The 15,876-nt window shown below is 39.8% G+C and overlaps 1 protein-coding gene across 4 annotated transcripts in view; it reads left to right on the top strand.

Annotated features, from left to right (window-relative positions):
- The first annotated feature begins 6 nt into the window (after positions 1 to 6).
- ATXN7L1 (ataxin 7 like 1) overlaps positions 7 to 15,876 on the top strand; it is a 116,562-nt gene continuing 100,692 nt past the window's right edge. For all 4 annotated transcript variants that reach the window (XM_027639724.1, XM_027639723.1, XM_027639725.1 and 1 more), the window contains exons 1-2: positions 7 to 170; positions 664 to 732. In XM_027639724.1, the coding sequence (XP_027495525.1) occupies positions 56 to 170; positions 664 to 732 (184 nt within the window). In that variant the 5' untranslated portion in view covers positions 7 to 55. The remainder of the gene's footprint in view (positions 171 to 663; positions 733 to 15,876) is intronic.

The following is a 15,876-nucleotide window of genomic DNA, read 5'->3' on the forward strand; positions in this document are numbered from 1 at the left end:
CCGCCGCCGAAGGAAACGGGAAAAGCAACAAGGAGGCAGGAGCAGGCGCGGCGCCATGGCGGCCCTGGAGCGGCCCGTGCCCAGTCCCGAGGCGTTCCTGGGCCAGCCCTGGGCCGCCTGGGTGCGGGAGGCCGCCCCCCCGCACGCGCACGGCGCCGCCCCCCCGCACAGTAAGGGCAGGGACCGGCCGCGGTCCGGCTCCGCACGCCGCTCCCCCCGGAGCGGGGCCGGGGTCCGACCGGGCCGCCCCCCCTCCCCTCTCTCCCTTCCCCTCCCTCCTCCCGCCGGGGCCGGGAGGTGCCGCCCCCCCGGGCGCTCAGCTGACGCCCGGCCGAGCCCCCGTGCCATGTGTGCGGGAGGCGCACGCCGCGCCTGCCGTGCCGCTGCCCCGCGGCGCTGGGCCGGCGCCGCGGTGGGGGAAGGGGGCGAGGGGGAGGATGCGCGGAGGGGCTGGAGGATGTCGCGGGAGGGGGGGGGGCGGAGGGTGCTGCCGCGGGGGGCCCGGCGGTTCCGCTCCCTGGCAGATGCTCCGACCATTGTGCTTTTGCTGTTGCAAATAGAAACACTGCTCACCTCCTCACCTCTCCTCCTCCTCCCCTCGCCAAACAATAAATGCACACCTCAGGGCCCTCGGCGCTTCCTGACTCTGCTTCTCTTCTGCAGGTGTAGATCTAGAAGAGACTGGAAAGGAGGGTGGAAAAAGCAGGGAGGTTATGAGGCTTAATAAAGAAGGTAAGTGGATAGTGCTGGCGCACCTCTCTACCTGTGTTGTTTCTTGGTGCTTGTGGATTACTGTGGTTTGGCCTTGACAGGGTTGTCTCAAAGCATATGGATCTCTCTGCCGTGAAGAATGTTTCAGGATTGGATACATGCAGATGACTGTCACTGTGTCAACTTCTTTTGAAGTATGGTTATAACAGGTGTATGCGTGCAACTGGCAGACGTGGTAAAAGATAAGGCAATTTTGAGTCAAAAGACAACTACACATCAGTGGCCATATTGGATTTTTTTTGTAGACCCTGTCCCTTCATGCAACATTTCACTTGCTTCTGTGTGAAGATGAGCATATAAACCTGGGCATCAACTTTACACATTATATTATCATTAGCGACTAGCGAAGACGTTTTCACTTGTGGAGAGAAAGAGTCTGTTACAATTTCTGAGTTCATTCACTTTAGCTCAAGTCACATGTTATTTTTTCATTCTCTCTGCTGAGTGTGACTTGCAGACAACTGAGCGTCCAGTGTCAAATATTATCTTACATTAGACAAAGCCATGCATATTATGTGAAAACAAATATAACGAGTCAGTTGGGCCATAAAGTTTTCTGGTACCATCAGTGTGAACAGGCAGATTCCAGGCCACTGGTGTTTGCCAATATGCCGTGCCTGACACAGTTCTGTCAGTTGCGAGAAGAGAAACTTTAGTGGTGAGCATAAACAAGTCAAATTTACACCTTTTGTTTGTGATATGTGTTGTTAACATCGTGCTGGGGAACACCTAGTGCAACTAGTGAAATGCTTTGGGACGCTCTTTCATGTAGCTCTCTGTTTGTTTCTGTTGTGTTAAGAAAGTAGTTTATGTATACAACCTCTCTGTGATGAGAAATACTTATTGTAAAGTCAGTTCATAATGAACGATCCCATCATAGTGAAACTTCATTGTGACTTACTCATGCTGAGAGAAATCCTGCTATTACCTGTAATGTCATAATATATATTCTGAAGTGATGTTAAGTTTCTCAATATATTATAGTTGTCATTACACGTGCATTCAATTTTGAGCATCTTGGCAGCTCAAAGGAATCTTATATTTTCTAAACAACCTCTTGAAAAAAGAATGAATTAATCAGTAATGTAGATTTGTGTGATAAACTATAAAATTACATGGAGTACACATTAAAATCATTTAAAATACCATAAAACTTCCCTTTTGGAAGACCATTCTAGAGATGCGAAGCTTGATTGTGTTCCTGTCTTGATTCCTAAGTGCCTGAACCTCTTTATTTTGCCAGCCCAAAAATAAGTTAGCGGCAGAACTGGGATTTTCCTGTAGTATATTTATAGGTAAAAGGTTCAAGGTGCAGTTTGTACATCTGTCAGTAATGTTGATTCAAAAATAATCGAATAAAAGTCTTGCTACTTCAACTTGGCCTTCATAAGGAGCTTAATTTGTTGCGATAAAATGTTTTGTGCTCGGAAGTCCTTGAACACAAATTCTTATTATAAGCTTACTCGAGACATAAAGATTGAAGCAGGTCCCTACTCCCTAGTCATACATAATATGCAAATTGTTTCCTAGAACGATTCAGTTTAGATTATCAGTTCTAGTCTTGTTTGGGTTTTTTGGGGGGTTAGAGACTCCAGCAAAGGAACTCTGTGTAAACTCACTCTCCAGAAAATTTTTTTCCAAACAAAGTATAATGCTGTTGCTGACATTATGATGGTGACAGGTGTGAAGCACTTACTGGTTTTTATAGTACTTATGGTGTAATATAAATGTTTAAAAAACCAAACCTGACTTATATTTAGAAAATGAAAAGCTTTAGAAATTTTATTGCTTCCAAGTAGTAACTTCTGTTAGATCGCTTAAAAATAACTTTCATGAAGTTTGAATAAATTAGTGTGTGTTGAAATATTTCTATATTCACTTAAGCAGTCTGTTAATACAGGTGTTTCTTCCACACCCGTCTGTATGTCTGAACATCCACTGTAAATCTTCTTGGGCCTTATTCATAAAGGTGGGGAAACGTGATGAGTTAGATTGGTCTGCAGGAGACATTGCTCATGTGTTTGAAGAAATGCTTGAGCTTTTACTCTGATCTTGCACACATCTGTCTTGTGACATGTTGAATTTTTTTGACTGCTTTGTTCATAGGCAAGGGTTGTGGTCATGATAGGTCTGAATACCAAACCCAACTCCTTTTTCTTTACAATCCTATCTATCTGAGTAAACCTTTTTATGGCATCTATGGTGCCAAGAGATTGTAAGTGATGTCTTAGAAAAATCAAATGTTACTTGTATCAAGTAACCGAGGACGACAGAGACAAGATTTTAAGTATCAAAAATTACCGTCCTGTTTGATAAAGATAGTGTAAAATCTGATCTCTCTGCATTTACTTCTTGTCATGTTTGTCTGCATTTTGTCATCTTTAGTTGATATGACCAGATTTATGCGGTCATCCCTTTGTAAGCGGTTAAGCAAAGGAATGTTTTTAGACTAGTGAAACTGTGTGCAGAGCGTGGTGGGGGAAAGGGATGAGAAGACAAGTGGTCTCCTCCAGACCACCACAAGGTGTTTCACTTTGGTTTTGTAGAAAAATATGGGGTCAGGTGGCAAAAAGTGCCATCCGTGCTTCATCCCTGCTTCACTGCCTCCTTTCTGGTTGTGTGCTGTATGTGTTTAGACTGGTGGGCTGCTCTTCCTCCTCCTTTTGGCCCGGGTGGGGACCTGGGAGGCAGCATTCCCAGGAGGTGGTGGGTAGAAACACTCACTGCCAAGTCTCCGCCTGCCCAAGGGGTTGATATTTCTTTGCGCATCCCTGGGCAAGGGGGTCACAGTCACTGTGCTGTTCATTTCTGTAATGCAAGAGATGCACCGAGGCCATGTGCCCCCTGTGCCCCACCGTAAGGGTAAAAGTACTGCTCACTGCTTTCCTTTATTCTGCAGTGTATATGTAGGCAGCGCAGAGGGAGAGAAATTTCCTGAACGTTTTTTCAGTTTTGTAGACAGAATTGCTTTTTGCATGCTGATACTTACTCTCAAGTTTTCCTTCAGCAAACGCAGTCTGTCCATGGTTGACTCTTACTGGTGTGCAGACTTGTGGAGAGGGGATTACAAAGTTGCAAGTGTTCGCAGAAAATGAGAAATTTTATGCATAAACGTTTGTGCCAGAAAAAAAACTTATCTGCTTATCTAATCAGGAAACAGAAACAGTATTGTGTAATTTATCTGACAAATCACTACCAAGCAACCGTCTTAGCTAAAAGAAGGGTTATCAGAATTGGAACAGTATTTACAATTTATGTTGAATTTTAAAAAGTTGATGGCATAGTTGAAAAATTAAAGATTTTCTTGCAGGTAGCGTGCATAGTAACAGAGATCTGTATTTATTTGAGAATTTGTGTCCTGTAAAATGCCACAGTAACTGTGTACCTGAGGTAGATACAGTGTTCTGTTATTATCAGTCTTACCCTGTAACTGATTATACATTAATTTTGGAGGCATGTGTTTTACTTTATACGATATTGAAGAAAATAACAGAAGAGTGGGATTTTTTGATTTTGTGTACAGAACTTGTATTAATCAGTCTAGTAAATGTGCAAGCATTGAGTGCTGTGAGTGTTTCTAGGTAGGCACGGACTGTAAAGGGACAGAAGATATCCTGTGTATGTCTGTGAACTACAGCAGGGTTAAATATGACCTATGGGAGTTAGGTCTGTATCTGGGTACTTGGTGTCGTAGTCAACTTCAGTTTCCCAGTTCAGTGGGTTTGTATTATTGAGGTTTCAATCTGATGATGTGTGTGTTTTGTCTCAGACAATCTTTTCACTGACCATACTGATTCATTATCGTTTGACATTAAGGATGTTAGGTAAAAAATTCTAATAGTTTTTCTGATTTTGTGTTAAAACTAGAAGTTTACAATTGTTATTGCACCACCCTAAACTTGACCATTTTACTTCATGATTACACATGCAGACTGGAGTTTTAAATCTATTGTACAGTTGCTTACACTATATTTTTCCTATTTTGGCTTCCCACACAAATGTCTGATGGAAAGCTTTTTGATAAATCCTTTGACAACATCAGTACAAAATTAAAGGGATACTGATTAGTTTAGCTTTCAGTATCTTTTTAATTCTTCAGAAAAATATCTTGATGATTTTGTCATTCTTCTTGGAAAAATAAGAAGTTAAGGAGGCTAGATGGTAGTAGGGAACACTTCTATAGGGGAAAAAAGGATGTGACATAAAACATTCTACTTTATGAAAAGCAAAAGAAAGAATTAAAATTTTTTATGGGGAGATTGGGAAAGAAGTGAAGACAAGACAAAACCAGCTGGTTAATGTAAGCATTGGGATTGGAGTTGATTTTTATTTAATTTTTTTTTGTTTGTTTGTTTACTAGTGGTTTACCGATGGTGCTGTTTGTCTCCTTTAAAAACATACTAAACCAAAAGGAATAAAAACGTTCATGTTTTTCTTAGATGAATTCATCTTTCACCTTTTTGTGGTAGTAGGGAATGTTGGAAAGAGCTGAGAGGGAAAGAAAATTATAGCAAGGTTTTAAACACATACCCCAAAAGAAAGATGTGAGGTTATTGAATTTAGACCAGCATAGTTGGTGATTTACAGGTGGTTTTAGTTTTGGGTTTGCAGTGGGCAAAAGAGAGGGTTGAATGTTGTATAATTTTCTGTCTCTTCCCTGTAAGCTAATAAGGTCTTCTAGAGATACTGATTTTTAAACAGATGTAATATTCTGGTGAAGCTTGATGAGTGGAAGAACTGAGAATTGTCAGGACACAAAACTGTGGCTGTTTTCAAGAGAAACTTTTTCTTACCATTCTTATCTTTATGCTAGCAATAACAACAGTGAGCAAACTGTTTGGGGTTTTCTTTAGGATGAGAAATTACAGTGGGATTGAATTCTGGTGTGTATTCTGGTGTGTAAGTGCCTGATCAGTTCTGTGTATGATATCTGACTCTGATTTTTTTTTTTTCGCATGGACAGCTTCTGCAGGGGGGTGGCGTGGCTCCTGGTTATGGCTGTCACCTCACTTAATGTGTTTCAAGGAATGGTGACAGAGGAAGAATGAAACATTATGTATGATAGTGCCCAGAAAATTTAGTCAGAATTGTAGTTTATCCTCATAGTTATGTAGTTATTTTCTGAAACCTGTCCTTTAGCTCTTCAACCCACACACTGGATAAAAGGAGTGGAGTAATGGTAAAGCTGTCTGATCAGACATTCTGTGTTTTGAATCAAGATTTTGATGGTTTTGAATATCTATCTAAAACTGTTGTTCTCTAAATTACTTCTTTAAAAATTCTGGTTTGGGTAGGTGGCACATATCTTGAAGTTCAGTATTCATGCAACAGTTGTTCTGAAGAGGTTAGATCTCCTGGTAGTTTAAAGTATCTCTTTTGATTGCATGTGAGGAAACCATGTGTGATTCTCTGTCAACTGACAGCTCTGTCACTAAGGATCTGTCTCTGACATTCCTTGTACTTGTTGTAATTTATAACCAGACTTGAGAAAGAGGGAAATTTATGTGTTTCCTAGAGTGTACCCCAAGCCCTGCTGTCACCACAGAAAGTGAAATGACTTCTTGTGTCTAATTTTGATTGAAATATAAAAACGTGTGTGTTTTCTTGTTTATCTGCCTCTGTATGTGGTTAATAGTTTATAGATGAAATATAGGTTTCTGTGTATTACAAAAAAGACTACACAAGAGCTGAACCATTTCCACAATGAAATGGAGTAATTTCTTTGAAATGGACCTTTTGTTCTATTTAATTAAAAATTAGGACAGTATCAGATTCTGTTTTACCTTTGGGGCAAAAAATATTAGCCATTTACCCAAAGCTGAGGTGTATGAATGAGATGGAAGCAGTGGAAAATCCTGTAGAAAACATTTCAAATTACATTTTGTTTAAGTTGTGGAGTTTCTGGTAGTCCACTGCATGCATTACTAAGAAAGATCTCCTTCAGTAAAAGTAGTATATGTTTTAGAGATATATGTGTTTCTTAAAGAGTTAACTCCAATATAAGGTTATATGAGTGCCATGACTACTCATTATTAAGAGTAATTTTGGAATAACTAGCAAGAAAGATTTTCAGTTTATGTGGGCATGGGTTATGTTACTGGATCTTTCTGTCTTCCAAGTTCAACTTGGTGCAGAAGTTCTTCAACTTGTCGATGAAAAAGCTGAATCAGGAGTTAAAGGTGCAGGGTGAAGCTGGTGTCTTTAGGTAACTAATGTGCCAAAAAACCTGTGGTGAATGCTGTTGTGACACAGTAAGGGTGTTTGACAGAGGTCTCTCAGCAAGACTAAAGCAGGAAATCTTTGATGGTTCTCTTGCTGGATGAGAAGGGTAGATGCTGTGAGGGTAAAAATGGTCCACTTTTTTATCATAGTGCTGTGCAGCTGACTAAGCTGAGTCAAACTGGAGAAGGAATCCAGCACAGTTACTTACAACCTATGTGGGACATAGGAAAACCAACTATTGCATGCATAATTTCTCTCTTTTTCTTTTCTGTGTCCCTTTCTGTGTTTGATTTTAAGGGACTGGTTTTGTCATAATGTTTTGTATGACTTATTAAAAGTTATGCCTGAAATCCACTGATGTTGCTGGAGAAGTGAGCTTTCTGATTGCTCTTGGTCTTGTACTCAATAGAAATGTCTTCCTTATTTCTGAAATGCTGTGCTTATTATTCAGTAATTTCCTTTCATATTTTACTAAGTTGTATGAATAATACGGTGCTTAAGCCCAACACATATTCCTATTTATCTGTTTTCTTGACAGTAATTAGAATTTAGAATTATTTGGTTTTCCAGCTTTTTGGTTTCTGTGTTCATGTATTTATAAAATGTGGACTGTTTGGCAAAAGAGAAGTGGAGTTTTCCCAGATCAGAAAAAGCATCAGCCAGAAGTAGCAAATAACTTGACAACAAGAGTTCTAAGTTCTGCATAGCTGCTGGTTCCAGTGCATGTCTAGTGCAGTTTCACTTAGTCCACAGGCCCCTCCTGAATCATCTGTGAAACGGAAGCAGTTGTATTGTGACAGAGCTGTGTGTGGTACACAGGGGGTTCAGGCTTGCTTCCCTTTCCGTTCCCTTGGAGCAGGTGTTCAGCACAAGAGACAGAAGAGTGACTCACGAAGTAACATCAAGACATAAGAATGGCTGGCAAAGGGGAAGAGTTCATGGGGTTTGATTCTGTGTGATCTTTGCTATGTTCTTTGTTTTGTTTATAATTTTTTTCTGTTTCACCGTGGTTTATGTCGTCTGTCCAGTCATTCTTTCTCTTCCTACTGCAGAGGGCTAGACATAGGAGGAGGTCAGAATCTGTGAATTTGAAGTTACATTTGAATTGAACCCTGCTAATGTCATATAAGTTACAGTTGTTAAGAAGTTTGTTGAATCAGAAGTGTCTTCTCTAGCAAGACAAAACAGGATGGGACTGGACCACTCCAGTGACAGAATAAAGGTGACTTGAGTTTGTCATCATTTTGAGATGAAATGGTCAGAATAGACACTGAGATTTAAAAATGTGTAAATCATTATGTGTGTCCATTTCTGAGTCTCTGGTAGGTATTCTATCCTTAGGTGGCCTTTAGGCTGGCTGCTTCTGATTGTCTAGGTTAGACAGATTATCAGGTAGCAGTTAGTATATCCAGTTGTTTTTTAAGCTGCTCTTAGTTATGTCTATTGAGACAGGATGCTATGATGATTTAAATCTGAAAAGTTTGTTGGACCCATGCCACCACAACAACCACTGTCAGAGCCAAAACCTTGTTTGTTTGGGGCTGATAATGGAGATAGTCAGAGGACAATGATCTAGATGAATATAAGTGATTGATCTGTTACTGCTGTGATTAGGGAGGGAGTATTACTGTTTGCATGATCCTAATGCCTAGCAGCCCCATCAGACACTAGACACTGCTGTGCTGAGTACCAGCGCAAGGAGGAAGGGTGTGTGCTTGTGTGTGCTATGAAATTGTTGTGCTGCAGAGAACTAATTTTTTAATATATGAAAAAGTAGGAGTTTTAATATTGACAAACAAAAGGACTTAGTTGCTCTACATGATAGGTGTTTAACTTTAACCTAAACTAAAGTGGCTTTCTTAGGACTGTGGCAAGGAAGGCTTTAGGGTGATGTTTGAAGAGCATTGAAATAGTTTTGCAAGTGCTTTGAAGGTATCCTTACTCAAGTGTGGAAGTTGGCCTGAGTGAAAATACAGGCTTGTTAAAAGCTTAGTAAAGGGATACTGATGTCATGAACCAACTAGAAATGTGAGCAAGTGGTGTGATAGCAAGTAAGATGTGGACAGTGTAGTGTACATAAGAGAGCCTGGAAAGCAAAGATGAGTCGTTCCCAATATATAAATTTGGAATGGAGGATTGTGCATAGAAGGATGCAGAGGGAATGGCAAAGCAGTATGACAATATAGAAGAAAGAACTTTCAGAGCAGTGTGAACAAGCAGGATAATGTTTGTCAATATGAAAAAGAAGAAAATATAAATAGCTAATGTGAGGTGAAAGCCCGGACAAACCTTTAGCTGTGAAGGCGTTTAGAGAAGACTTTGTCCTAGGGATGCAAGACAGGAAGAATCATTTAGATATAGATGTAACCTAAATGAACAGATCAAGGGAGAAGTCATTGGCAAAGATGACATAGTGTTTTATCATAGTATTTTATATCTGAATGACGGGCAAGATGATTATGCTGTCCAGGGTTATCAAGAGAGGAGGCAGAGAAAAGAGGGTGGGAGTGATGTGATCTAAGTTCTGTTCTAGCTGTATCAAGCTGAAGCTGACAGCTACTCAGTGGCGAGAGGTGTCAGAAAAACAGACTGAGATTTTTTGTTTAGACATAAATGTACTGTCTTTGAGACCTATCTCCTCGGGAACTGGATGTGTTGGTAAAATTCTCAGATGTAAGAGAAGGGACAAAAGATACATCTCAGTGGAGCCCTGCTAGAAGACAAAGAAGGAATAAGGAGCCTGCCAGTGACCTGTGAAGGGATTGGTACAGGAAGGAAGGGCAGCAGAAGAGGGTAGGGTCATGGAAGTCAGGAACAGAGAATGAATGCTTCTGAAGGAGAAAGGCATTTAATTTTCATGAAGAATGCACGAGGGTTATGGCTGATGGAAATTATTAACTTGATGCGATGTTGCAATCGTAAAAGTTTTTAGACATTTTAGTAAGAACAGTTTCAGTGTAGTGCAAAGGACAGCTGAAGGAAACTCAGGCTGAAGTTAGAGACAAAAGTGTAATTTGTTATCAGACAGATCATAATGAGCTTAGAGGTGAAAGAGTGACAGAAAGAGTAGTGTAGTTAGAGAAGCAAGGGGTCTGAAGTAGATTTTCAAGCATAGAAAAGGCTGATTGGCTGTCCTGCTGTTCTATCAGAGCAGGGGGAGAAAGGAGATGTGAGGTATGGGGTGATGTGAGTTAGGCAAGTGAAGAGTGGGACAGATGTGGTTTCTATCTGTTGTGGGAGGAAGAAAGAAGAACTATAAGGAAGAGAAAGGGAGTGGGAAGGGAGAACGTGAAATGGTTATTATGTTTTCTCGCTTTCTCTTGGAATAAATATTTGCATTCTATTGTGGAGAAAGAAATGGATACAAAAGAAAAGGTTTGAGGAGTGAGTCAAAAGTAGGAAGAAAAAAGGCTGAAATTGCAGGTGTGGGTTCAGCTCAAATGGAGGAATGGCACAGATTAGTAAGCAGCAGGAGAGAGAGAAAATGTGCGATAACCTCATTTTCAGACTGGTTCTCTTTTCCACTGCAAATTCTAGGACAGGCGAGAATACAGCTAAGAAAATCAATGTTTAAGACAAGCATGAGTTCAGGATTGGTGGACCTGGTATTGGCAAGTAGAAGCAAAAACCACTACAGAAAAAAAGCCTTTCAAGGAGAGAGAAGTGTGTGTCTGGTCATATCTATCATATTGCGTGATGGATGTGAAAGCAGTAGTTCTGTTCCTTGCAGTGCATCATAAGTAGATACTATGTCTATGTGATCTGTCACATACTGATACTGACTTGTGCTTCCTGCTTCCAGAGCCGAGACAAGGCCACGGGATTGCATTATCGTGGACTGGGCCCCGGGTAACGTCGTACTGCTCAGGGTGTATCATGAGAGCTTGGGCGCAGTGCTGCAGTAACCATGGTTGTATGGCTTTTGCTTGTCTTGCAGGGCAAAGCAAGCTTGTTCCTGTCTACATGCTACAGGCAGACATGCTTTATGATACAGCACTTTTTTTTTTTTCTCTTAGAAAGCAGGACTTAATGATTTTAGAGGTGTTACATGGAATGGCTGTCATTCATGATGCAGGCTCCTCGGTGTTTAAGAAGTTAATCTCAGGTTTTCACATCTCTTTAGTAGATCTAAACATTTGTTTAAGGAAGAGGAGAATGCTGTGGGAAAGAGCTGTTTGCTCACGCACAGAGCATTGAGCTGATCCTTTGACTTGGAAGGCTTTATCCATTACCTTGCCTGCCTTTCCCAAGCAACTTTCTGCATGTCCCTGTGTGTTATCAATGTTCAGTCATCCCAGCAGCTTATACATGTCACCACGCAGAGGTATTGAGAAAAAAGGGAAAGAAAAAACATCTTCAGATTTTCTCTTCAAAGGCTCTCAGGGTTTTTTGTGCACTGTCATAAAGTTTTGTGGTTCTGATCTATATTCATGCTTTTGTTGTATTTTTGGCTTTTTAGAAGACTTGGAGAACCTTGGGCAAATATACTAAGAAACTGAATGCATGGCAATGGAAAAACATGAGGAGAAATGGGAGGAAAAATGTTTCAGCTCTTGAAATTATGGTGAGCTGTGTGTATAGCGCTTTTAATAGAGTCTTCGTACATTCTGTGCTTGGTGTAAGTCTTCTTCAGCTACTCTCGTAACTCACAACACACTGGGTGTGAACGTTACCAAGCCTTGTAGGTATTTAAATTTTGAAAGAGGTAATGCAGTTTTACATATTTTTGGGTTTCTTGCTCATCAAGAAAAATTATTCTTGACTGCGCTGCTGAAGGAGGGAATGCTACAAGTTTTATTTTGTGGCATTTATTATTGTTTCCAGCTTTTCAAGATACATGTCACTATTCTGAGTGTTTGTTTTCCAAGCTCCTTGGCAAATCAGAGGTATTGTAAACCTTTATTGCTTTCCTGGAAGGTAAGAGTTTATCCTGTTTGGGAGTTTCTGTAGGGTTTTGGGTTGTTTGGAGGTTTTTTTAGTTCCTTGTTATTAAGTATATATTTGGAAAAGTTCTGGAGAGATGTGTAACATATGTGTTCAAATGACGTAACACATATAAAGTGTTAGCTTTAAAAACCAGCAAGATATGGTCTGTATTTCAGAGAGCTTACGATGCATTTCAGAAGAAGCAGTGTGTGTTGTGGAGACAAAAATCAGTCTATGAGTGTTGAAAATTTTGTTGCAGGAAGCTATTTTAAGGAGGAATTTGAAGGAGGTAAAGAATAATTAGTTGATGTGGAGGAAGGAGGCATCCAAACTGATAGTATAGCAACAGGAAAGTAGCGTACAGAACAGATTCCTAGTGAGAGCAGTTTATTTGTAAAAATAAACTCTCCCTGTTTTGTTAATATTGTCTTACTGTCTGGGAGCTGGAAAGCAAAACTAATTGTAATTGCCAGACTGCAAAAATAACATAAATATTGAAAGATAAATCTTAATCTTTCTTAACTCTGTTCCCTAAACATGCCCTCTGTTCTCCAAATACTTAAACATTCCCTTTTTTATTAGGCTTCAGCCTCATCTGTTCTCCTGAATAGTGCCCTAGTTTTGCTACTAGGCAAAAAGTGAAGAGAAGCTAACGCATGGTGTATGCAACATTTGTCATTCTCTTATACTCTCTTCTGTATTAGTTCTTTTATGCCCATTTGTTTATATGCGTATTACAGGTTCAGAAGATAAGTAACGGGCAAAATTCTAAGCAGCTTTGACTCTTGTTCTGGACTTCAACCTTAGAGTAAGTTTGTCGTGTCTGAATTCCTCTGTAGTTTGAATTTTTTTTAGGAGAACCCCTTGGATGTGGGCTCTTCATGGCAGATTTCTGACATACCATGTGCAAGCATAGTGTGCTATGAAAACAATACACAGAACAAGTGCTTTTGAAAGCTTGTTCATTTGAATACTGTGAAGATGTGAGAGAGAATTCCCTGTCTTCAAAATCACGATACTGAAGCTGCTTTGAGTAATAGTCAGGGCAGTGTGTGTATATCCAGAGGAAGGGTGAAGTTCGATTTATGTCAATGTGAGGAGAGGCAGAGGGAGTGAGTGAATGGGAAGAAGTCATGAGAATAAACAAGTTGACTACTGATAATGTTTATAGGTCACCTTTCTTTGGAAAGAGGCCCAAGGTATCCTACCATCTATGTGTAGAAATTAATCCATTTGTCACTGAAAGAGGATGGGCTAACATGGCTGCTACTGAAAGCCCAGTTCTACCTGCACTGGAATTAAATGAAAAAATGCTGAAAGCCTACTGTGTACTGATAGGGTGTAATCCAGTCCTCACTGAAATATGTTATTGCATAATGATTTGGAAAGGTAAGGATCAATACCTTATTTCTAGATTACAAAGTGAATACTGTTACATAGAATGTATTTATTTACAGGGGAAAAAACCCCAAACAAACAGAAAAAAAGAGGTAAAATACCAGAGCACTGTGAGAGTTTGCAGCAGGCTTTGCTGACTAGCACTCTGTTTACTGTTTTTCAAATGTTAATGCTGCCATTGGCGCTGAATTTTACTCATTAAAGACTGCCATATTTCAAAATACATTGCTGTGGTTTATCTTTCTTTCAAAGAACAGGTACCCAAACCACACTTATGAGAATAGACCAGTTCTTATTATAGCAAAAGCCCACAGTACTTCACTATTACTTTAGCAAGTCCACATACTAGTTTGGTGCTTTTCAATAATTTTTTAATTACTTAAAAGCAGAATTTGATGTTACTGCACCAAAAGCTAGATTGCTTGCTCCTTTCCTATGCAAACATGATGGACATTCTCTTCTTTTCTGCACCTGCTCTACCAGTGAGGACCATGTTTACTTTACCAGATATGGTAGGATATGATCTTATAATCTCTAACTGGATTTTTTTTTTTGGCACTTTACTTTTTGTTCTGTTTGTGGAAATGGTCATCCTAGATATTTATGATTTTACTTAGGTTCTTTTTTCATCCTCGATAGGAAGGGAAACTAGTTGGTGATAGCCAGTGATAATTGCAGATTATAACTGGCAGTTAATTTTCACTACATGGTTAGATTTATAACATTAGCAAATCCTCCATGACTAGCCCGCAGCTCTGCCTTTTGTCTGGAAGAACATTGGCTCTAGCCTGAAGCAATCTTTCATTGTGCCTATTGGATTTTGCTGAGAATAAAGCCTGCTGTGGCCACCCAGCACCTCAAGAGGTGAATAGACAAGTGAGCATCAGAACACCATAGTGCAAAATAGTCTGGGAATGGCAAATTCGTTGAATGAAATAGTTTAAAGAGGTAGGTTTAAATTGGGTAACTATTACATGTTTGCACTGTAATCTTTCTCCCTGCAGTTTTTCTCTTGTAAAATACAGGCACTGAATTTATACATTCTGTCACACTTGGAGTCGATGCAGTGAGATTTAAAAAATACGTATGTTTTTCTTTATAACAAACAGAAATAAGTTTGGTCATGGTCCATTCTGAATTTGATGTGTTAGGAAAAACTTCTATCTAGAATTTAAGCAGGAATGGAAGGGTTACCCTAGAGGGTTGGTTAATTTAATTTCAGTGTTACTCCCTGTGCAGAGCAGTCCTGAAGGAAGCTGAAAGTGCTTAACTGAGAGAGTAGGAGGAAGGTGAACACTACTACTTTTTATCCAGCTTTACTGAAATACTGTATCCCAGTTCTTGTGTCCACATCTGGTGCTGGAAAATCTAGAAGGAGTTCAGAAAAATCTACATTAATTTGAGGCTTGGATAATCAGCTTTAGAATGGAAGATTTAAGAAGCTCAATCTATTTAGTTTATCAACAGACAGTAGAGGCTACCTGATAAGTCTTTAAGTACTTAGACAGGGTGAAGGTATCTGACAGTTAGATGGTTCTTTGTCAGGTAGATTAAGGGGATTCTCGTGGCCGAAAGCTGAAGCTAGATCAGTTCAGACTAGAAATAAGATGCAGTTTTCTAATGATACAATTAAATAGGAACAGCTTATCAAGGGATGTAGTAGACTTTCTGTTGCACAAAATCCTCGTATAAGGCCCTGGTGCTTTCACAGGAAGCACACGGTGCTTTAGCCAGAGTCAGGCAGCTTGGGTTTGAAGCTAGAATAATATGATGAAATTCTATGGCCTGTTTTAACATAGAATTTCAGTACAGATCATAAGAAAGATTTCTGTTCTAACTCTTCTCCTCCCTAAAATTTCAGACATTGTTACTGCTTCTTTTATTAAAAAAAGTTTATCTGAAAGATGAGGTGATCAAAGCAAAAAGCTGTCTAGCATGGTGGTTGAGAAGGGACCGTCCTTTAATAGCAGGCAAAAGAAGAATTAACATTTTCCAGTCTTGCTTTATATTTTTCCGGTAATCAAAAACACTAATATCCCCCCAGTCATTAATTCTAAGCATAACAATCATTTACCAGTGTAGTTGTTGGCCTTCTTAGAAGCATTGCAGATAGTTTGTGCCTTCCCACTGTAAGGTCATGTAACTGACAGCTGGACCCAAACGCCTTCTTTGACTTTGTTTGCAAAGCAAAGCAACCTTTGTCAACATGTTTTCCCTGATGTTGCCTTCTTGGCCATGGATTTTTGAGGACATAGCAGGTGAATCTTTGTGGTAGAGTAAAAGGCTGTAATTTCTAATTAATTGTGTGAGAACTCATTTTGTCCTAGTTTTGAAAAAGAGATATTAGGAGTTGTTTGAAAGACATTAGCACTGGCATCATTGAGTTTGCCTCTTTCTTTTAAAATCATCACCAGTCTGAGTGAAAGTGTCACCTTTTCTCTTGATTATGCCCACAGCAAGGCAAATCAGTGCCAATTTAATGTACCATTCAACTTAGATGGGAAATTTTGTATATGGGGTTAAAAGAAGCAGCTAACTGACTTTTAAGGGGTTTCCAAG

This window comes from Corapipo altera, unplaced genomic scaffold (genome assembly GCF_003945725.1).
Source record: "Corapipo altera isolate COAL_440 unplaced genomic scaffold, ASM394572v1 1b, whole genome shotgun sequence".
Lineage (NCBI taxonomy): Eukaryota > Metazoa > Chordata > Aves > Passeriformes > Pipridae > Corapipo > Corapipo altera.